Source organism: Tamandua tetradactyla, chromosome 25 (assembly GCF_023851605.1).
Source record: "Tamandua tetradactyla isolate mTamTet1 chromosome 25, mTamTet1.pri, whole genome shotgun sequence".
In the NCBI taxonomy this organism is placed as follows: domain Eukaryota; kingdom Metazoa; phylum Chordata; class Mammalia; order Pilosa; family Myrmecophagidae; genus Tamandua; species Tamandua tetradactyla.
In genome coordinates, this window is record NC_135351.1 from 34,344,887 (window position 1) to 34,368,627 (window position 23,741).

At 36.3% G+C, this 23,741-nt stretch overlaps 1 protein-coding gene across 3 annotated transcripts in view; it reads left to right on the top strand.

Moving 5' to 3' along the window:
* The window catches only part of TBPL1 (TATA-box binding protein like 1), a 37,288-nt gene extending 14,820 nt beyond the window's left edge, over positions 1-22,468 (top strand). For all 3 annotated transcript variants that reach the window (XM_077144050.1, XM_077144053.1, XM_077144051.1), the window contains exons 2-7: positions 15,079-15,257; positions 17,289-17,371; positions 17,516-17,579; positions 19,158-19,261; positions 19,364-19,458; positions 21,925-22,468. In XM_077144050.1, coding sequence (XP_077000165.1) covers positions 15,123-15,257; positions 17,289-17,371; positions 17,516-17,579; positions 19,158-19,261; positions 19,364-19,458; positions 21,925-22,004 — 561 coding nt within the window. In that variant the 5' untranslated portion in view covers positions 15,079-15,122 and the 3' untranslated portion in view covers positions 22,005-22,468. The remainder of the gene's footprint in view (positions 1-15,078; positions 15,258-17,288; positions 17,372-17,515; positions 17,580-19,157; positions 19,262-19,363; positions 19,459-21,924) is intronic.
* The last annotated feature ends 1,273 nt before the right edge of the window (positions 22,469-23,741 follow it).

Sequence of the window (23,741 nt, forward strand, 5' to 3'; positions counted from 1 at the left end):
GGATACTAGACCTTTATCTGATATGTCGTTTCCAAATATTGTCTTTTTACTTTTTTGATGAAGTTCTTTGATGCACAAAAGTGTTTAATTTTGAGGAGCTCCCATTTCTTTCTTTCTTTCTTCAGTGCTCTTGCTTTAGGAGTAAGGTCCATAAAACCGCCTCCAATTATAAGATTTATAAGATATCTTCCTACATTTTCCTCTTAACTGTTTTATGGTCTTAGACCTAACGTTTAGATCTTTGATCCATTTTGAATTAACTTTTGTACAGGGTGTGAGATACGGATCCTCTTTCATTCTTTTGCATATGGATATCCAGTTCTCTAAGTACCATTTATTGAAGAGACTATTCTGTCCCAAATGAGTTGTCTTGACTGCCTTATCAAAGATCAAATGTCCATAGATGAGAGGGTCTATATCTGAGCACTCTATTCAATTCCATTGGTCGATATATCTATCTTTATGCCAATACCATGCTGTTTTGACCACTGAGGCTTCACAATATGCCTTAAAGTCAGGCAGCGTGAGACCTCCAGCTTCGTTTTTCTTCCTCAAGATACTTTTAGCAATTCGGGGCACCCTGCCCTTCCAGATAAATTTGCTTATTGGTTTTTCTATTTCTGAAAAGTAAGTTGTTGGGATTTTGATTGATATTGCGTTGAATCTGTGAATCAATTTAGGTAGAATTGACATCTTAACTATATTTAGTCTTCCAATCCATGAACATGGTATGCCCTTCCATCTGTTTAGGTCTTCTGTGATTTCTTTTAACAGTTTCTTGTAGTTTTCTTTGTATAGGTCTTTTGTCTCTAGTTAAATTTATTCCTAAGTATTTTATTGTTTTAGTTGCAATTGTAAATGGAATTCATTTCTTGATTCCACCTTCCGATTGTTCATTACTAGTGTATAGAAACACTACAGATTTTTGAATGTTGATTTTGTAACCTGCCACTTTGCTGTACTCGTTTATTAGCTCTAGTAGTTTTGCTGTGGATTTTTCAGGGTTTTCGACGTATAGTATCATATCATCTGCAAACAATGATAGTTTTACTTCTTCCTTTCCAGTTTTGATGCCTTGTATTTCTTTTTCTTGTCTAATTGCTCTGGCTAGAACTTCGAACACGATGTTGAATAACAGTGGTGATAGTGGACATCCTTGTCTTGTTCCTGATCTTAGGGGGAAAGCTTTCAGTTTTTCCCCATTGTGGATGATATTAGCTGTGGGTTTTTCATATATTCCCTTTATCATTTTAAGGAAGTTCCCTTGTGTTCCTATCCTTTGAAGTGTTTTCAACAGGAAAGGATGTTGAATCTTGTCAAATGCCTTCTCTGCATCAATTGAGATGATCGTGTGATTTTTCTGCTTTGATTTGTTGATATGGTGTATTACATTAATTTTCTTATGTTGAACCATCCTTGCATACCTGGGATGAATCCTACTTGGTCATGATGTATAATTCTTTTAATGTGTTGCTGGATTCGATTTGCTAGAATTTTGTTGAGGATTTTTGCATCTGTATTCATTAGAGAGATTGGTCTGTAGTTTTCTTTTTTTGTAATATCTTTGCCTGGTTTTGGTATGAGGGTGATGTTGGCTTCATAGAATGAATTAGGTAGCTTTCCCTCCACTTCAATTTTTTTGAAGAGTTTGAGCAGGGTTGGTACTAATTCTTTCTGGAATGTTTGGTAGAATTCACATGTGAAGCCATCTGGTCCTGGACTTTTCTTTTTGGGAAGCTTTTTTAATGACTGAATCAGTTTCTTTGCTTGTGATTCGTTTTTTGAGGTCATCTATTTCTTCTTGAGTCAAAGTTGGTTGTTCATGCCTTTCTAGGAAGTTGTCCATTTCATCTACATTGTTGTATTTATTAACATAAAATTGTTCATAGTATCCTGTTATTACCTCCTTTATTTCTGTGAGGTCAGTGGTTATGTCTCCTCTTCCATTTCTGATCTTACTTATTTGCGTCCTCTCTCTTCTTTTTGTCAATCTTGCTAAGGGCCCATCAATCTTATTGATTTTCTCATAGAACCAACTTCTGGTTTTATTGATTTTCTCAATTGTTTTTATGTTCTCAATTTCATTTATTTCTGCTCTAATCTTTGTTATTTCTTTCCTTTTGCTTGCTTTGGGGTTAGTTTGCTGTTCTTTCTCCAGTTCTTCCAAGTGGACAGTTAATTCCTGAATTTTTTCCCTTCTTTTTTGATATAGGCATTTAGGGCAATAAATTTCCCTCTTAGCACTGCCTTTGCTGCATCCCATAAGTTTTGATATGTTGTGTTTTCATTTTCATTCGCCTCGAGATATTTACTGATTTCTCTTGTAATTTCTTCCTTGACACACTGGTTGTTTAAGAGTGTGTTGTTGAGCCTCCACGTATTTGTGAATTTTCTGGCGCTCTGCCTATTATTGATTTCCAACTTCATTCCTTTATGATCTGAGAAAGTGTTGTGTATGATTTCAATCTTTTTCAATTTGTTGAGACTTGCTTTGTGACCCAGCATATGGTCTATCTTTGAGAATGATCCATGAGCACTTGAGAAAAAGGTGTATCCTCTTGTTGTGGGGTGTAATGTTCTATAAATGTCTGTTAAGTCTAGCTCATTTATTGTAATATTCAACTTCTCTATTTCTTTATTGATCTTCTGTCTAGGTGTTCTGTCCATTGATGAGAGTGGGGAATTGAAGTCTCCAACTATTATGGTAGATGTGTCTATTTCCCTTTTCAGTGTTTGCAGTGTTTGCCTCATGTATTTTGGGGCATTCTGATTTGGTGCATAAATATTCATGATTGTTATGTCTTCTTGTTGAATTGTTCCTTTTATTAGTACATAGTATCCTTCTTTGTCTCTTTTAACTGTTTTACATTTGAAGTCTAATTTGTTGGATATTAGTATAGCTACTCCTGCTCTTTTCGGGTTGTTATTTGCATGAAATATCTTTTCCCAACCTTTCACTTTCAACCTATGTTTATCTTTGGGTCTAAGATGTGTTTCCTGTAGGCAGCATATAGAAGGATCCTGTTTTTTAATCCATTCTGCCAGTCTATGTCTTTTGATTGGGGAGTTCAATCCATTAACATTTAGTGTTATTACTGTTTGGGTAGTACTTTCCTCTACCATTTTGCCTTTTGTATTTTATATGTCATATCTAATTTTCCTTCTTTCTACACTCTTCTCCACACCTCTCTCTTCTGTCTTTTCATATCTGTCTCTAGTGCTCCCTTTAGTATTTCTTGCAGAGCTGGTCTCTTGGTCACAAATTCTCTCAGTGATTTTTTGTCTGAGAATGTTTTAATTTCTCCCTCATTTTTGAAGGACAATTTTGCTGGGTATAGATTTCTTGGTTGGCAGTTTTTCTCTTTTAGTAATTTAAATATATCATCCCACTGTCTTCTCGCCTCCATGGTTTCTGCTGAGAAATCTACACATAGTCTTATTGGGTTTCCCTTGTATGTGATGGATTACTTTTCTCTTGCTGCTTTCAAGATCCTCTCTTTCTCTTTGACCTCTGACATTCTGACTAGTAAGTGTCTTGGAGAACGTCTATTTGGATCTGTTCTCTTTGGGGTGCGCTGTACTTCTTGGATCTGTAATTTTAGGTCTTTCATAAGAGTTGAGTAATTTTCAGTGATAGTTTCTTCCATTAGTTTTTCTCCTCCTTTTCCCTTCTCTTCTCCTTCCAGAACACCCGCAACACGTATATTTGTGCGCTTCATATTATCATTCAATTCCCTGAGTCCATGCTCATATTTTTCCATTCTTTTCCCTATAGTTTCTGTTTCTTTTTGGATTTCAGATGTTCCATCCTCCAGTTCACTAATCCTAACCTCTGTCTCATTGTAGGTTTCCATTGTTTTTTTCATCTCTTCTACTGTATCTTTCATTCCCATAAGTTCTGTGATTTGTTTTTTCAGATTTTCCATTTCTTCTTTTTGTTCATTCCTTGCCTTCTTCATGTCTTCCCTCAATTCATTGAATTGATTTTTGATGAGGTTTTCCATTTCTGTTCGTATATTCTGAATTAATTGTTTCAGCTCCTGTATCTCATTTGAACTATTGGTTGTTCCTTTGACTGGGCCATATCTTCAATTTTCCTGGTGTGATTTGTTATTTTTTGCTGGCGTGTAGACATTTAATTACCTTAACTAGTTTATTCTGGAGATTGCTTTCACTTATCTTACCTCGTGTTTTCTTGCTAGATGAGTTTGTTGTCTGTTCTTTGACCTTCAGTTCAACTTTTTTGGGCCTCTAGCTTAAGTTTTGTTTAACAGAGGGTAATTTTTCAGTTCTTGTTTTCTTGTTTCTTGTCCTGCTTGTAAGGTGCCTTTTCCCTCCCCACCCTTAGGAGGGTCTACATAGGTATTACAGACTCCAACCAGGTTTTCCCGGACTAAACCGGCCTCCTATCAGGTGGAAGGAGTCACCTGCATCAGTTTTCCCTGAGGGTGAGCCCCAGCAGGTTGAAAGACTTTCCTGTGAAGTCTCTGAGCTCTGTTTTTCTTATCCTGCCCAGTCTGTGGCGCTTGTCTGCCTGCGGGTTCCACCAGCAAAAGATGTTGTGGCTCCTTTAACTTTGGAAGGCTCTCCCTGCTGGGGGTGTGGTGGAGACAGAGGAGAGGTTGTAGGTTGGTTTTAATGGCTTCAAATTGTGAAGCCCTGGGGTCTGAATTCCTTGAGAGAGGGATTCCACCTAATTTGGGCTTCACCCTTCCCCTGGGGAACAGGCGGGAGACAGCCCTGAAAGCAGTCTGTTTCTGCCTATGTCTGGGGCAGTTGCAACCCGAGTAGTCCCACCGCTGAATCCAGAGGCAGCCAAGCCTCCGTAGAAACAGCCAGAAAAACTTCCGTTTCGTCCCCTTTCCTCTTTTTCGGTTAGCCCAATAAGCGACCTCCGCCTTGACCAGTTTCGCCTGAGCTGGGGGCCTATTTTAGTAGTCAGAATTTGTTTATTAATGCCATAATTGGTGTTCGGTTGGACTCAGTCCCTGCTACTGTTAGAGTGTCTTTCATTTCCCTGTGGGAAGCCACCTGTGGGGGAGGGGTGCCGGGCGCCGGCCGCCACGGCTTGGGGAACTCATGGTTCCTGGAGACTCGCAGCCCGTCTAGCTGGACCAGACTCGGGTACGCTGTGTGTCCGGTCACTATTGTGGCTCCGGGAGCTGTTCTGTACTGTTTCTGGTTATTTAGTAGTTGTTCTGGAGGATGAACTAAAACGCGCACATTGCTAAGCCGCCATCTTGGCCCCTCTTTTTTACCCCTTGTTTTCAGACTTGAAAGAACATGATCTGTTTTTGTGTTCCAAAGCTTGATGAGAATTAGCTGGAAATCCTTTCCATTTTTGATTATTTCTATATCCATTGAAGATGAAGAAAGGGGAGAATAGTAACAATGAGAATAACTAAATCTGAATTCTGTGACAAGTACTCTGCCAAGTGCTTTACATGAATTTTCACTTACTGTTCACAACACTATGTCATGGATATGGGTACAGTTTTCTGCCTTGTTTTAAGGATGAAGACATCTAGGCATAGAGGTGTTAAGTCATTTACCTACGGTCACATCGCTGGAAAGTGGTAGAATCTGAAGTTAACTCAAGTAATCTGCTACAGAGTCAGGGCTCCTGAAACTTTTGCTTTAAAAGTGTGCCTGTATGTGCATGAGTGTGTGCCTATTTAACGGTTAAGCTCCACAGATAGTTAACTGAATGTTTTTAGTGTCTTGGGAACTGTATTAAGGTAGGATACAAAGGTAAGTAGTTTTTGATCATGCCTCTGAGTAGCTTATGGTCTACCATAGTCTATTCATATGGTATATGTATATTCATATATACATATATGGTATACCATATTCATATATATACCAAGGAGATACATATGAATAGGAAATGTCACTATAGTACAGTGGGAGGAAATGCTATGATAGAGTTATACTGAGTAGCCTGGTAATGGGTCTGAGAATAGGAACACCAAAGTCTGTGTTTGGGATCCGATTTCTTAGTACCTTAGATTTCTTATTTCAACCATGATAGTTTTTATTTCATTCTATATTTGGATTTCCAAATATACATCTCCAGCTAGACCTAGACCTGTCCTGGGCTCAGTGCTGTATCTCCTCTTGCCTGACTCACCGGTGCCTTCAGTTCAACTTACCTGTCCTCCGCTTCCCTCTCCCACCCACCCCCCTCACCCTTCAGTTTGCTGTCTCAGTAAAGGATAGCTCAGGCCATAAATGTGAGCTCACCATCCATCTCCTTTCTCCTCCTCCCCATAGTCAGTCACCACTGCCTGTTCACTCTGTCTCCTAAAAATGCCTGTCTTCTCTCTCCATCCATCACCACCCCAGTCCATGCCGCCACCATCTCTCACCGAGCTGCTGCACTGGGTCCTAACTTCCAACCATCCTCATCTACTAGTCCACTCTTCCAAGGCAGAAGTGCTGATGATAGGTTTGTCAAATATATAGGGCCTAACACTTAGGTTTCCAGTACATCATTATCATCTTGTGACTGAAGGTGATGCTGAGCTATAGAACAAGGTGAGAGCCCCTTGGACAAGTGGGGATAGAGTACTTCAGCATAAAGAATAGCATAAGCAGGCAAAGGGTTAATAGTCTTTATGTATAAGAGCTTTTATAACCCAGTAAGAATCTCAGAAGGAAAATGAATGAGGGATATGAGACAGTTAACATAAGAAGAAATACAAATGGTTACTCAAATTTGGAAAGTTCACCCTCATTATTATTCAAGGAAAATCAATTCAGTATGGCTACTTTTTATGTCTCAAGTTGGCAAAGATTTTTATAATATCCTTTGTTGGTTAGAAAGAACAACATGTGCATATGATTCCAATCATGTTTGAAATGTACAGGTAAATACACAGATTTACCAACCTAAAAACGTGCCTATATGAGCATTGGGCAGGGGTAGGGTGGGGTAGGAGGAAGCTGGGCTAATGTATACCAAAGTCCTAGCAGGGATATCACTGTGGTTGGGTTATAGGTGACTTTTTTCTACAAGTATTTCTTATGTAATCAGAAATAGACATGCTATTTTTTAAAAAATTGTTGACAGTTTATTTACAATGTTAAGAACGCTATCCAAAATGAATTTTGTTTTCATATAATAAGAAAGTCAGTATTTCAGATTTCCCAATTTGAATTTGGCTCCCCCAATTTAAAGTGGCATTCCCCTTGTCATCCACAATAGTTCTTTAGTTAAAAGTAATACTAATGTTACTGTTGACTATTGTTACTTTAGTGTGGAACATATACGTGAGGTGCTCATTAATCCCTCAAGACTGTCATATGCAATAAGTGGTATTTCTGGCATTTTACAAATGAGGGTAGGAGCAGTTGGGATCTAGCCCATTGTCATGTAGGTTCAGTTAAAGTCCATGTCAACTGTTTTTAATACCCAGGTTTTCTTACTTTGAAGTTACATCTTGGTGTGTTCTGAAATAAACTTGTTAAACATAGACCACTATTTAAACATTAATGTGGGATGGGCCTCTTGTAAACCATGGACTATAGTGAATAGTACAGTTATAAAAAATGACCTTTCATCACTTGTAACAAATGTTCCACGCTAATGCAAATTTTAGTAATGGGGGTATTTTATGCATGACTTTTCTGTAAACCTGCAACTTCTCTAATAATCTATATAAGCTATATATTAGATTATCTATTCTCACATTGCAAAATACTCATTTTTCAAACACAACTTTTTCACAAGATTGTAAATCAGAACTTATCTTTCCTTAATCATTCATTCAGGAAACCAGCCCCATTTAAATCTTCCCCTGTCACATTTTAGGCATCGTTACAAATATTTTACTGACTGGAAGCATAAAATATAGTAATAAAATGGAGGAGAGTTGCTGGCAACTCTCAGAGTTGTTATTGTTAATTAATTTCTGTAAAAACCAGTATCTTTGTAACTTTTTATATAGATAAAAAATAACAGCAATTAATTTTAATGCAGTTTATCTTCATGAATTCTATCTGCCTGCCAGTCTTCAGAATTGGTTTTTAGATTGAGTCTCATAGATAATAGGTGAGATATATGTAGTGAAGATGCTATAATTACTGTTTAATTTCATCTAACTATGGCTTTCTACATCAAACGCTTTTGCTTTTACTTAAGCACTTGTTAAATGTTTATATAATATTGGTCTCCTTTATATCAGCTCTCCTGCGCTGTCTAGTCATTACGTAAATGCATGACCATGGCTGGGTTCCATTAACACTTTTTTCTTTTTCTTTTTTTTTTTTTTTCTGCCTGAAAACAGGCAGCTGGCCCACTGGATGTAATCTGCTGACCCCTGCTTAACCTATCATGATCTTGTTTTTTTCCATCTGTTACTGTGACCTTTCTCAAGTTTTGCATCAATTCATTAAATAATTCAGTATTCAGCGCCCAGTGAATCCATCAAACAATAATAGCTACCATTTGGCAAAAACATGCGTTATTCTATGTACTTGACATAGATAAGGATATTTAATCCTTAAGAGAACCCTGGGAGGTACAAGTGATATTATCACCAGTTTACAGAGGAGAAAGCTAAGCCTTAGCGAGAGGTTAAGTAACTTACCCATGTCACATTAGCTAAATGTGAACTCTCAGTCACAGTCCCCTTTTTAAGGTTACTGCTGTCCTATCAGTCAGATGGGAAAGGGTTACTCTCTTTCTTAAAGACAGAATGTTTGCTTTGCTCCATCTTGGTCACAGGTGTGTGTTGAGAGACTGTCAAGTTAACATGTTGGAATCAGGACACCAAATGTCTCTTTCCTGCTCTGCTATTTTAGGAGCTTTATAAAGAACATGAAGTTAATGTGGCTGGCATGTCTTTCTTTTAGAAAAGAGGAATCTGTAGGAGACCACATGAGTCTATGTTGTGTTTGCAAATTGGTCTATCTCCAGTCTTCCGCTGCCTTTGCCATTTCTCAAATTATAGATGGTAATTTTGTAGTTAAGCCTTCAAGGCCTCTCCCCCAGTATCCCCTGTTTCAACTTGAATACATTTACAGTAACTAGATTCTTCATTTTTGTCGTCACCTTTGTATAACTTTTATTTAGGTTTTAGGGTTATTTTTGCTCTGTTTTTATGGCAGTGTTTGCTGCAGCCTTTCAGCCTTTCAGTTTGAATACCTTTCCTGGTGTGGAAAATACTAAATGTAATTGTTCTTGGTGCAATTTGTCTTAAAAGTCAGGAGGTGGCAGTGTTTTTCAGCTCATGAGTTAAGGCTGCTGTTTGTGATTGCTGAACTTATTTTTTTCCCAAATACCATTATTAAGTCAAGGGACCCAAAATATAGATGATGTATTATGCTTGTCCATAAAACCGATGAATTCAGTGGTTCAACTCTTATGATGTATTTTAATCGAAATCTAGAAATATGACATTTCCTGTAGGTAGGACAGCTGCAGTTTTGAACTTTGCTTTTTATTAGAAAGAAATGTGTGACAAACCAAACTCATGCTAGACATTTACTTAAAAATGGCAAAACATCTGATAAAGCTTTGTCATAAGGTTAGGTCTTAGGCAGCGGGTAGATTATTGATATTTAAATTTAAATCAAAATGGAAATAACTACTTCTTACAGTAAACCTGATATGTATTTATTTAAAAGAACAATCCAGACTCTTCAAAAGCTAGACGAAAGAAATAAAAAATAAAAAATCATCTCTCTGTATAAAATAATTGCTATGGGGGTGGGGTGAAGTCATGGTCTATTAAGAGGGCTGCATTTTATTTAACCAGTCTCTTCATACAAGATGTTCATACAAGGAAAGAATAAAAGTTCAAAACTGACATGTTAAGTATCTGATGTTAGTACTTTCCAATATAAGAAATTAGAGAAAGAATATATCAATAAAAGAAGGAAATAATGAACTTAAGGCAAGAAATTAATGAAGAGAATCAACTGCCAAGTTTGTTCTTTGGAAAGACTTAACAAAATAGAAGTCTTTCAACATGATTGACAAAGAAAAAAATACAGATGTGATACTAGAATGAAAGAAGGGTAAGTATACATAAACATAGATACGGCAGAAATTTTAAAAGAGTATATGAAAACCATGAAGCATCTATGCCAGTAAGTTTAAAAAAAAAATTAGAAGAAATGGAAAATTCCCTAGAAAGTTTAATTTGCCCAAACTGACTTACAAAGAAATAGAAGACATCAATTGTTTTAAAATTCTTAGGGAAATTGAATTAGTCTTTCCAAATCTAACAAGCAAGTAAACAATGAAAAAACAGGTCCAGACAGTTTTCAGGTAAGGTCTTCAGAACTGTATTCCAGAGGATAAAATAAAAAAAGAAAGAAAGCTCCCTAACTCTCCTAATGAGTCTTGTGTAACTAACCTTGATACCCAAAGCAGATAAGGATAGTATCAGCAAGGAAAATTAAAGGCTAGCTGTGCTTATGAGCATAGATGTTTAAATCTGAAATGATATATCAGATCAAACCCATCAATATATTTTTTAAAATCATGACTTAATTGGGTTTAGAGATGTAATATATATGTAATAAATTTGAGGAATGCGGGAGAATGATAAAACACCACATTCGGAGTAGAGGTTTCCTTTGTGGGGGGAGAGATGAGAATATCATTTGGGATAAAGGGCATGGCAGGCACAATTATATTGTGATGTTTATTTTTTAAGCTGGGTGGTAGGTACATAGTGGTTCACTCTGTTATTCTTTTGCCCTTTCATGTATCTTAAGGTTTGACAGCTTTGTCAGTTTAAATATCATCACTGTCAACTACTGTATTTTGTGTGTGTGTGGAATTGCTTAAACATATTCCCCTTGGAGCTATACAAAACAGTAAAACAGTATTTATCTTAAGCATAAACAAACATGAGGTATAATAAAATATCATACCTGGGCATTTTCATGGATATTCTGTTAAGGGGCTCATAGGGAAGAAAAAGCCTGTTAGCTCTTTTACAATCATGAAAATAGGTGCTTTGAAAGGAAGTTTCAGGCTTGACATAAATTTTTTCCACACCTTGTATTAAAAGAAGTAGTTTGACATTCTAGGTAAATAAGTAGTTTAATGTAGACTGGAGGTTGAAATGTTGGATTTAGTAGCAATCATTCACCAAATAATAATTGAATACTTACTGGGTACTAGATATAGTACTGGGCAATGGAAATACCTAGCTCTTTAAGACATATAGTTTTCGACCTTAAGAATGTGAGAATTTAATGGGGGAAATAGATAATCCAAATGTTTAACTATAGGTATCATGACAATTGTAAACAATTTGGAATATATCTTTCCTAGTGGAAATTACTTTTCATCATCTTATGTCAGTTTAAAAAAAAAAAGTTGTGTGTGTGTTTTCAGGACTAACTAAGCCTTTTATGCTTCTTTTAGAGTAATCAATTCGTCTTTAAAATTGAGAATAAAATTTACTCAAGCAGTCATTTTTTACTCATTGATAAATTATTTAGCCACACTTAAAACTAAAAAGATCACGTAATACTTCAAATACTTTATAAAAATCATGATTTGTCTGTATAACACTGAGTTGCCATTCTAGGTATCCTATTTAGGAGGGTTATGTTTTAAGAAACAAGTGAATCTTTGTTAATACCTAGTACTACTGTCTTGTTTATAAAATAGATAAACTGATTTGCAAATGGTTGCTATTGTTTTTGTTAATACCACTTTGGAAGTGTAGGGTTGTTCATGTAGGGTGCCTTTTTTTTAAAGTATTAACTTTTTTGTATTGTATACTTAACTAAAAAACTAAAAGCATAATATTTTCTGAGGCTGCTTGCTAGGTTACCAGTCTTAAATATGAACAAACTTGTGATGAACTATTCCCATGACCCTGATTTTAGAATTTAAGTTGTTGAACATATAAACAGTCATCGATCTTGAATTAATTTCCAGGCTTCCTTGCATTCACAAAGATTTGCTATGCCTTTTCTCTATTGACTTGTTTTACTCTAAATATTGGCCTTGTGTACTCCCATCAGGAAATTCAATAGTGTAGGAAGACAAAATAGTAAATTTGAATTGTTTTTGTAGCCTGCATGGTGTAAAAATTCTGTTGTGAAACAGTAAATTTGGCATAGTTTCTCTATAATGCAGTTTCTCCTTAAGTTGCTGCTCTTTGTAGATTACATTCAAGGGATGTGTGTCAGTTAGAATTAGGTTTGGCTGCACATAACAAATATCTAACATAAGGGGACCATAAACAAGAAATAATTTTTTTCTAACATTCATGAAGTCTAGAGTTAAAGAAGTGTAGGAATGATAAGCAGAGTTATGGTATCAGTGGCCCAGACGCCTATTGTGCTGTTCTACCATCCATATCTCATAGCTTCATGATCTAAAATGGCCACTTGAACTCCAGCTCTTACTTTTAAATTCCAGGCAACAAGAATGAAGAAGAGAAAGACTAACTAGCTTGGTTCTGTCTCTCTAAGCAGACTTTGCAGAAGACACACAGCACAACCATATCATTTTACATTTTGTCAACCAGAACATGCCATACCTATTACCATGGAGACTCAAGAGAATAGGATATATTTCCTGCTACATTGTGCCCATCTAGACATGTGGGTTCTGTTAATTATGAAGGAATTGCAGAATGGATATTGGGGTAAACAACTATAAGCCTCATGGTTATTTTACAATTTTTATAGTAAAATAGTAGAAAACCTAGTAGTGTCCAGATGGCTCAATATCTGGGCTGTAATATCATGGTAAATGACACTAAGAAATATCACCTCTGCTTGATGATCCCAACTTATTTCACCAATAATCACTGTCGTTTATTATGTTTTTATTTCCCAGGCATATGTACTAATTAGTTTTCACACACTTTATATAATCCTGCAACACTCTGGGATAGACATTATCCTGTGCTACAGGTGAGAAAACCAAGGCACAGATAGACTCCATATGCCCAAGTTCTTATGACCAATAAGTGGCAAGTGAGGCCTTGAGTCTACCACTGAATGTCTACTGCTGATAGCTACGTCTGCTCACTAATCTGTCTACCTGTCTACCTGTCCATCAGGTCCACTGCTGCCCTGCTCACCTCTTGTACAAAAATCATGATTTGAGGTGACTCAAACAGTCACACAGTGAAACAAAAAGATAAGCAGGTTGAAGGGAATATGGGAATGTAAGGGTGAGAAAATATACTGAGGATGGGGTACAACTGATCTACGGAATTGAATGCCATGTGGACCCAGAGAAGTCCTAGAAGTCTTGGCCTGCCTTATTTATCATTGTGTTCTCAGAGACCAAAAACCAGAAAAGCAAGGGTGAATTTTCTTTATTTGGACTCTTGGCATCTTCGTTGTTTTGGTCTTGTAATAATTGGAATAATTGCAAAGAATACTAATTTTTCAAATATAAGACAGTTATAGTATCAATACTATTTTCTGGTTTTCTTTTTGTGGGTTAGGTAAGCGGACTCACCCTTATTTAATATACATATTTGGTGTGTGTGTGTGTGTGTGCTGTATGGCAGGGGTCACATTTCATTTTTCCAAGTGGGTATCCTGTTATTGCAGCATCATTTTGTTGAATTTTTGGTATTTTTTTTTGTTTGGGGTCACATTTCATTCTTCTTCCAAGTGGGTATCCCGTTATTGCAGCATCATTTTGTTGAATTTTTGTTTTTTGTTTGTCAGTTTGTTTGCTTGTTTGTTTTGTTTTTGGAAAGTGCATGGGCTGGGAATCAAACCATGGCAGCTGTGAATTCTCCCACATGGCAGGTGTGAATTCTGTGACTGAATTACCCTTGCACCCCATCACCATTATTTTTTAAGTTGTGGAAACTAGGGCCGTGATGGTTAATTTCATCTATCAACTTGGCTAAGTTATGGTTGGGATCCAGTTGTTTGGTCAAGCACGCACTGGCATGATTATTACTGGGAGGATATTTAAATCATTTTAGAGGTGGTTTTAAATCATTAATCAATTGCATTGATGGCCTGTTAGGTCTACAGTGAGCCAAAGAGATTACCTTCAACAATGAGAGAAGTATCATCTAATCAGGTGAAGGCCTTAAAGGGAAAACTGATGATTTCAGCAGTCAGAAGGAGGAATTTCTCTCTCTACTTCTCCTAGCTGGCTTCTCATGGGAAATTCATCTAAACCTTCATGGAAATTCCCAACTTGCTTCCTGCTCTTACAACTTGCCCATCCCTATGGTTGTTTGAGTCAATTCTTATAATAAATCTCATAATATTTATATAGGTAGATACAGATCTGTCTCCTGTTGGTACTGTTTCTCTGGAGAACACAGTCCAAGAGTGAATTTTTTAGCTGCATATGGGCATGTACTTAGTAAGCACTAAGGTTTGTTTCTTTTGTTTGTTTATTTATAGAAAAGTTCTTATAGGAGTTTTGTAAAATATATATTCTGGGAAATCTCATCTTCCCCTTCCCTTACATTGTTTATGAGCTCCTTGAGGGCAGGAGCCTTTGCCTTTTTAATTTTGCTTTTCTCCAGTGTTCTCACCTCAGAGTATAGAAGGTGTTCAGTAAGTGAAGAATGAATGAATGATTAATAAATTAGAAAAGTCTGTTAATAAATGTTTTAATTAATATTTCTGCTTCTCGGAACTTAAACCAATTACTGTGTCTGAAGTAGAAAAAAATAGCTCATCCTTTTGGTCACCCCAGCAACGGAAAGTGGGTTAAAACACCACCAGTGGATGAAATTGGGATCGCAAGGATAATTCAAGCCGAGTCCAGACTGTGGGCTGGGTATCTTTGGGGGTGCACCAGAGCCGCAGGGCACCTGGAACATGGTGGTGGTGAAAGCGAGTGGCCCAAGATAAGTCTGAAAAGTGCTTGACATGTTGAAGTTACTTATTCATTTGAAAGAACGAAAATTAGATCCACATTTCGAAGGGCAGCGTATGCCATGTTATCTTAAAAAATGAGACTGGCAAGAGGAAGCAGCATAACTGACTTGAGTTACCATTGAAAACTAAGTAATATTGATTCATTTCTTGCATTTTAATTTTCAAGATTATTTGTGAAAAATAAATTAACAGGCATTGAAGTTTAATTGCTTTGTTTGGTTCTGTTCTCAGGATGTGATCTTCGTGGTGGGACGTTAAGTTTTTAAACTACCCCAATGGATGCAGACAGCGATGTTGCATTGGACATTCTGATTACAAATGTAGTCTGTGTTTTTAGAACAAGATGCCATTTGAATTTACGGAAGATTGCTTTGGAGGGAGCAAATGTAATTTATAAGCGTGATGTTGGAGTAAGTATCTCATTTTTCGTATGTTTACAACAGAGCCTAGTTTTATAGTGCTACAGATAATTTTCAAGGCCCCGACCACACACTAGTTGTACAGCATATAGTAGAAAGTGGCCTCTCCTCTCACGAAGGTGATAACTTCAGAGCTGCCTGTCTCTGTGTCTTAGCAGTGAAGTCACTGGTTCCATGGAGATTGTATTGTCTTCCCACTGTCTTTTAACTGAAAAAAAAAGGAGCACTTTTACTTTTGTATATATATTTGTTCAAATATTATATTTGAATGATGCTCAAATATATTTTAATTTTTGTAATGTGTTAATTGTCATACTCCTCTAGTTAGCTGAAATAGGTGGTTCTCTTTAGTAACAAACTGCTAAAAATAACATGGCTCGTATCTGGACATTTTAAATTTTAGTTTTTGTTAAACTTGTACTATTTAAAATAAAAATTGATAATGTGCTTAGTATTTTGAGATTAACATTGTAAATGACAATGGGTATTTACCTGGCTTTTATAAACCAAAGAATGATGGTATATAATAACATATACAGTTTATACATTTAGCACTATAATTAAATAAGAATGTATATGAAGGCTCTTATGAAAGTTATTACCAATATGCCTAGTAAATTATCATTACTTTTTTTTTTTTTGGCATGTGCAAGCACCAGAAACTGAACCCAGGTCTATGGCATGGCAGGAGAGAACTCTGCCACTGAGCCACCATGGCCCACCCTATCATTAGTTTTTAATACTAGGAACTAAGTAAGGATAATTAAATTCAATTAAAATTCTCAGTAACCCACAGTTAAAGATTTTCAAGTTCACCAATAATACTGTTCTTATTTAAAAAGTAAATAAAATATGTCTGGCTAAAACATTTCATTAGGAAAACACCTAACACTGTATTGATACTTAAGCCTGCCACGTGGAAGAGTAGTCATTTTTCCTACAGAAGTTGACTGAAAAATCTATTTTTGGACAAACTGATAGTGAGAGACAATTAAATGTTGAATAACTAAGTCCATTGTTTCTCAGTTACTTGTGTTTGAAATTTTATGATATATTTTCATTTTAAATCCATTATGATCTTTGGTAAATTTTGAGTCTCCTGAGATTTTAAAGCTTTCTATCTAGATAATATGGCATATAACTGAGTGGGGGAGGCACTCAAAATGTAACAAGTTTTAAGGAGAAACCTTGATTCATTTATGTATCACATTATTTAGTAAACATTTCTTCTCTCTCTTACATATAATGGGCATGTGATAAATATTCCCATCAATGAAAAGTTGCAGTGAAAATTTAAACTGACGCATTATTGGGAACTCAATCCTTGACCTATTTATACTCTGTAGGTGATTTCATTCAAACCCATTGTTTTAAACACCTTTCCTGTCTAAGAGTTCTGAATGATACCTCCAGCTCCAACATTTCTCCTGTGCTGGAGGTGTGCAGGTCGTACCTGAGTATGTAATGGGCTTCTTAACTGTAAGATGTAGCGTGAACCAATGGTGATTACCGTGAAGTGGGATAAAGCAGAAGAAGCTAAAGAGCATGAGGATGGGTGTTTGAAATGGAATAGTCAGGGAAGGCCTATCTATGGAGGTGACATTTGTAAGAGACCTGAATGAAGTGAGAATATTGAGGGAAAAATAGTACAGGTGGAGGTGATAGCTCTTGTAGAGCTCCTGAGCCGTGAACAAGTTTGGCATGTTTGAGAATTCATGCAGATTCCAGTCCTGTGACAGCAGCGGACTGGAAGGTGATGTGGTTATCAACTCGTAGTGTGGTGATTTCAAATATATTGTGAAAGACTTGCCATGGAACTTGAATTTTTAATTAATTAAATGATGTTTTTAATTAGTATGTTCTTGGTGTTCAGTATTATATATGATGGGTGATTTGGCAAACAGTTGTTTGATCCTTGGATAAGCTGGGAGTAGGTTCACATAAAGCAGAACCCTACATGAAATTAACACTTACTATACCATCTGATTGTTGTTTTTTTTGTTGTTGTTTGTTTTTTTGTAGAAAGTATTAATGAAGCTTAGAAAACCTAGAATTACAGCTACAATTTGGTCCTCAGGAAAAATTATTTGCACTGGAGCAACAAGGTAAATGTCAGGTTTTTAATTTCCCTTCATGAAAACAACTTTTTCCTAGACCTTAAAAACAAAGTCATATATAAAGTTAGTCATGTTCCTCAGAAAATTTATTTCCTGTGTAACTGAAATTTCTTTCTTTCCAAAAAACCATAGTGAAGAAGAGGCTAAATTTGGTGCCAGACGATTAGCACGCAGTCTGCAAAAACTAGGTTTTCAGGTAATGTTTCCAAAAAAAATACCTAACTGCAACTACTTAAGTTTTATCTTTGTAAAATTTAAATTTTCAGTTTACCTTACTAAAGAAATAACTACAGCAACTCTGAGTTTGTCACAGTATCCTTCAGTGTGAGGCTACTCTTCTAGTCCCCAAATTCACCTCTGTATTTGTAAAGGATTCCAAACCCCTTTTCCAGAGAGATCTCATTCCTTTCAAGGTAACTGCCTTTTCAACTCTGAGTTTTTACTTCTCCCAAGAAACCCTGTTCTTGCTTATCTCGAGATCCAAGTCAAGAGAAAGAGTGGAAAGCTAGGGATGGGCTCCTCCTGGCTAGCAGCCCTCACACTTGGAAAGTGACTTCGCTGGCACATTGGCCTTATCAAATAATTTTTTATTTATTTATTTTGGCATGGGCAGGTTCTGGAAATCGAACCCAGGTCTCTGGCATGGCAGGCAAGAATTCTGCCACTGCCCTTCTCAAATATAATTTTATAGAGGCATAAATTGAAATGAAATTATTACATAGCATAGACTTGCTAAGTTACTTGCAAATGATGAGTAAATGAAAGATAAAGATGAGATATGGTCCTAAATCAGGTGGGCTGTCTGGATTTGGCTAAGTTGGTAGATATAGTGATTGGACACTGAGAGTTTCTGATGACTTTAGTCTTCTCTGAAGTAGACAGTGGTAGGAGGGAACTGAAGTTCTGGGGGCTAGGGGGCAGGTGGTGGTGGTGGTGGTGGTGGGAGAGGAGAACAGCAGTGGAGAGAGCCCTACCTTGGTGCAGCATCACCACTTGAGGTTGGTGCCACTTTGCTCACTTCGATGACCTCCTACAACTGCCTTGTACAAGTTCTGAGTTGGAGGATAGTATGCTTATCGCCTTTACCAGGACATAATGATGTGATATCAATAGGAGTAGCTGAAGATGTGAATAATATTGAGGACATTATTTTCAGCTTTGGAGCTTCTCTTCTTAGCATAGCATTAGAAGTGTTAAGAGAAATCCCAGTTAATTAAAAATACAATTCTATCATTCTATCCCACAGTCTGTCTCCCCAAAGAAAACAAACTTCTAACTAAACTCACAGAGATGTCATTTTATCCTCTTGCATAGAAGAAAATGTCTTGTCTTTGGAACTCAGTGTGCATTCATTTTATTGACTTTTTAAAATGATAGCTTTTCTGTTTTTTGACTCATGAAAAGGAGAACACTGCTTTAATTTTTTTCCCATTTTCTCTTTTATAACGCAGTTGTTTTAAATAGCCCATCTAAATTATTTGAAAATTAAACTAAAAACAAGATTCAAAAAACTCCAGATGTCCGATTTTAATCTTGCAAATATCAGGTTTTACTTTTTTTAAAATAAAGTTTTTGAGGTTTTTTCCTTTAATTATAGGATTAAGGAGCCACCAGTAACTTATGATATTAAATTCATGTTATAAGATGTTTTTGTTTTATCAGGTATGATTTTTTTTTCTTTTTTTTAAGGATTGAAATTTAATTATAAGGATTGCCCTGATGAATAGACTTTTTGTTTCAAAATAATTCATTGAGTTTTACTTCTCTCCTAAAGGTAATATTTACAGATTTTAAAGTTGTTAATGTTTTGGCAGTGTGTAACATGCCATTTGAAATCCGTTTGCCAGAGTTCACAAAGAACAATAGACCTCATGCCAGGTAGGTCTTTGAAAAACCAAAATCACTTATTTATATTTGAGCTACTTGCTAGGTCATGAAGGCTTTATTAATTGTGGTTTTTTTTTTTTTTTTTTTGTATAGTTACGAACCTGAACTTCATCCTGCAGTGTGCTATAGAATAAAATCTCTAAGAGCTACATTACAGATTTTTTCAACAGGAAGTATCACAGTAACAGGTATTGTATGATCCGGAAAACCAACTTGTCAATTATGGATTGAATGAGATAAGAAATGTCCATATCAAAATAGAAATGATGTCTAATTTGTCTTATTTAATCACTTCCTCAGCTTTTCAAAAGGAACTAGTCCCCTGACTTTCAACATTTTAGATTTGTTTTCCTACTTATATATTATTTGTCAGTGTTACCTGTACTATTGGGGTGTGTCTTCTTTCTTAATTGGCTTGTGAGGTTCGTTCTTGTTGTTCCATGTCTGTAGCTCATTCATTCTCACTGCTCTGTAGTGTCTAATGCATGAATGTCCCTAGCCGTTGGGGTAGTTTCCAGTTTACAGCTTTTAAGAATATCCTAGTGCATATGTCCATAGTATATTAATGTGTTTTTGGTTTTTTTGCCTGGGCAGGCACTGGGAATCGAACCCAGGTCTCCGGCATGGGAGGCAAGAACTCTGCTTGCTGAGCTACCATGGCCCACCCCATAATATATTTTATTTAAGATATCTTAACATTTAAAATACCCACAAGAAACTTATTTTATGAATTTCATATCTTTTGAGTACTCAGAACAGATGGTTTCAGAAAACTAGGTATAGATATTAAAGGATTGTAGCCTGTAGGTTGACTTTGAGGGCACTGTGGCAATACCTTGTACAGAAGCATTGCTGGGAAATCAGGCCCAACCTTATGCAAAATCTAATTAAGGGAAATTGCTTTAGAGTCTTTGAATTTTGCTTTTTCTCCCTTCAGTCCCTAGATGGGAATAGTAGTTATTAACTAACACTTTTTAAACCTTTGACAAATAAGCTTTAGCTTTGACACATTCCATTTGGTTTTTACATTTTCCTTGGGGACTTTTAAAATTTATTGCCAGAATCCCACTGACTCTTAAAAATAGAGTAGTGGAAGGCAAGTCTTTTTTCCCCTCTTTGGCTTTCTGTTTCTACAGTTTTGAGTCCAGATTTCTGGAAGGTTCCAAAGTCTATCCATAGTTCCCTTCTAAGTTGTTTTGGTTTGCTAAAGACTGCTGGAATGCAATATACCACAAACGGTTTGGCTTTTATAAAGGCAGTTTATTAAGTTACAAGTTAACAGTTCTAAGGCCATAAGAATGACCAAGCTAAGGCATCCGGGGAAAGACGCCTTGACTCAAGAAAGTCTGATGGGTCCAGAACACCTCTGTCATCTGGGACACATGTGGCTGGCATCTGCTGGTCCTTTGGCTTCAGGTTTCAAACAGAAGGGCTGTTTTCTTACTGTATCTCCAGATGTCTCTATTTGTGTCAGCTCTGAAGCAGCTCCAAAATGTTTCCCCTTTTAAAGGAGTCCAGTAAACTAATTAGGTCCCACCTTGAATGGGCAGAGTCACAATCTCCATCTAATCAAAAGGTCACACCCATAATTGGGCATGTCACATGTCCACTGGAATAATCCAATCAAAGTTTGCACCCTACAGTGTTGAATCAGGATTAAAGGACATGACTTTTCTGGGGTACCCAACACTTTCAGACCAGCACATAAGTATAGAATAAAACTTGATGCATATGCAAAATCTACTTTTATTGAGTTAGTAGATAATTAGAGCAATAACAAACTGAAGGTAATTGACCTGGTTAATTATGAACCGTTAAAAACCCAGTGATTATATACTGAGTGGTTTCCATGGGCAGAATACTGCTGGGTGGGGAATGGGGGGGTATGGGGGTGAGTCAGGAAGGGACCTACTGAGACAGGACATGGTCAGTACCTTCAAAGAATTCTCAGTGGGTAGATGCATCAGTTTTAAGGGTCTTTGAATGTCTTTATGCTTTTGTGAAAGTATTTTTCCTGGGCCTTTCTTATGTTTTTGTTTAGAAAGGTTGCTTATTTAAAAGTTGTTCCTCATGTTAAATGGATTGATTTATATGTAGGGTCACCTCACCCCCTTGTACTTTTTTTTCCCTGTCAACTGGGGAGGCTGAGGGGGCAGGATGGCCAAATAAGTCATCAGCTTGTGGGTGTGAGTACTGGTAAATCTGTTGAGATTAGCCTGTGTGGTTCCAAGCAGCCCTCTGATTTCCCAGCACTTTGTGATCTAACTGAGCACCAGGCAACAGTAGCCAGAAAGGTATAGGTTGACTAGTCCTATTCGTCATTCCATCCTCTCTATAAGCATATTAAGTGCTTTCTGTTCTCACCATGATAGTTTATGTGCAGTTTTTTATATATTCCCTTGTCAGACTCGTGACCTAAAATAAAATGAATAACATAATTTTTGTGGTTCAACTTTCCTTTAATTACCCAGAAAAAACTTTTGTTCTTTTGTTTCTTCTTATTATTCTTTGTATGATTATGCGAGTGTAGATTTTTTTAAAAAATTAATCTGGTGTTCTAAATTACTGCATGTTTTTAACTCTGGGAAATGGGGTCTTCCTGGTGCTCTGTTTTTCTTCTTTTCCTCACCCCTTCCTGTCTCTGTTTGTTACAGGGCCCAACGTCAAGGCTGTCGCTACTGCTGTGGAACAGATTTACCCATTTGTGTTTGAAAGCAGAAAAGAAATTTTATAATTGATCACTTCATTGGTTAGAAGCCCTACCTGAGCACCTTTTAAAGCCTGCTGCACATTGGACTCAAAACAAAAGGAAACTGGACCAACAGTAGTGGAGAAAGTGGACTCTTACTCAGTCACGACTGCAGTATAAGCTCCAGTCCCTTTGGGTTTTATTTCAAACCTTGCTGTAATATAAAAAGAAGTTTACAAGACATGACATTGCTGCTTTTACAAAAGGACATTCTATTTATTTCCGCAGTAATTCTCATGTCCTCTAAGTAGAGCTGTCACAGTGTGCACTACCTTAAATTGTTTTGTTGTTGTCGTTGTTGATTTTTTTTCTGGTTTGAGCTAACATGTTTTATTTGTGAATAGTCTTTTCCATTTTTGTATGCTGAATATGGGCACCAAAGAACCTGTAAAAGTTATCTTTTTCAATTGAATGTGCACAAATAAAAGTTTGGAAAAGATCTCTCTTCATATCCATTCAATAACTTTTCTTCCCCATTTTCTATTTTAACAAAAATTGTATTCATAATTCTTTTTTTAAACTATGCAAGCTTAGACTTTTGCTAAAGTGTGTTGGCTTCTTTTTGAAGTGTATTTTGTATATACATATATATATATATGACACATGTGTATAGTATCTCTTTAATGCTGTGTTACCAAATATCAACTAGGAATTTTCTTGCAAATTAGAAGTGAAAACATGTATATAATCTCTAGGAAACCAGAGTAGAACTTTAGAGATAAAGTCTAATGTTTTATGTTGCTAATTTAATATGATAGAAAATGTTAAATAACTTTTAAATTGTAATTTTAAAAAGAGAATCTTTACCCACAAGATGGATATGAGAAAGAAGCTGTGATGAGTTGTACCTCATGAACATTTGTTATTCTGGAAAGACTCAACTGTAGTTGTAGGAAATAAGTGAGGTTCTTGGCTCATTAATTTTAGGTTGGTGCTCAAGGCTATATTAAGAGTCTTGCCAGAAGTCGATAACATTGTGCTGTTTTAACAAGAAGTGCCCACAAGCTGCCTCTGTGCCACAGTATAATTATAATATAGTTCAACTTGGACTTGAAAGCCATTGTGCAAGCTATGTCTTTCCCCTTGCGGTGTCTTATTTAATGGAGCTAAAGAGTGACTGTTGAGTATAGTACAAAAAATGGGATTGCTAACTCTCAAACTTATAATAAATATGCATTTGTGAAATAGTGTCTTTATGGCTCACCAGGAGCCCTGGAATGGCAGTGCACACTCAAGCAGTCACGGGGCTATCCCTCTTGCATTTAGGAGTGGAGGATAACTGGTTTTATCTAGAAGTAAAGCGGCATTGAAAGTCGAATTAGCGTCTCAGTAGAAACTTAATAGAAGTAATATTCCAGCATAATTGTCCACTAAAACCTGAATTATTACCAAAATGTTTTGAAACCTTTGTGGACAATGCAACATCTTAACTTCCATATTTAATACAGTTTCCTTACCAGATTATAAAATTTTGAAAAATTAGCTTAAGCACAAAACAATACATATTACTTATTTCTTTTTTTTAAATCTTTTTTCCATGACTTACCCCCACCCTGCTTCTCCTTCAAAAGTGTTAGGGGATGTGTGTGTACAAAGGCTGACTTTTTTATTTTTATTCTTGTAAAAGACTTAATTGTAATTTTCATACTTTTATTCTCTTTTTTACATTCATATTTATTTGCTTCATTTAAAAATACAATAAGATAGCTAACCTCATAAAAT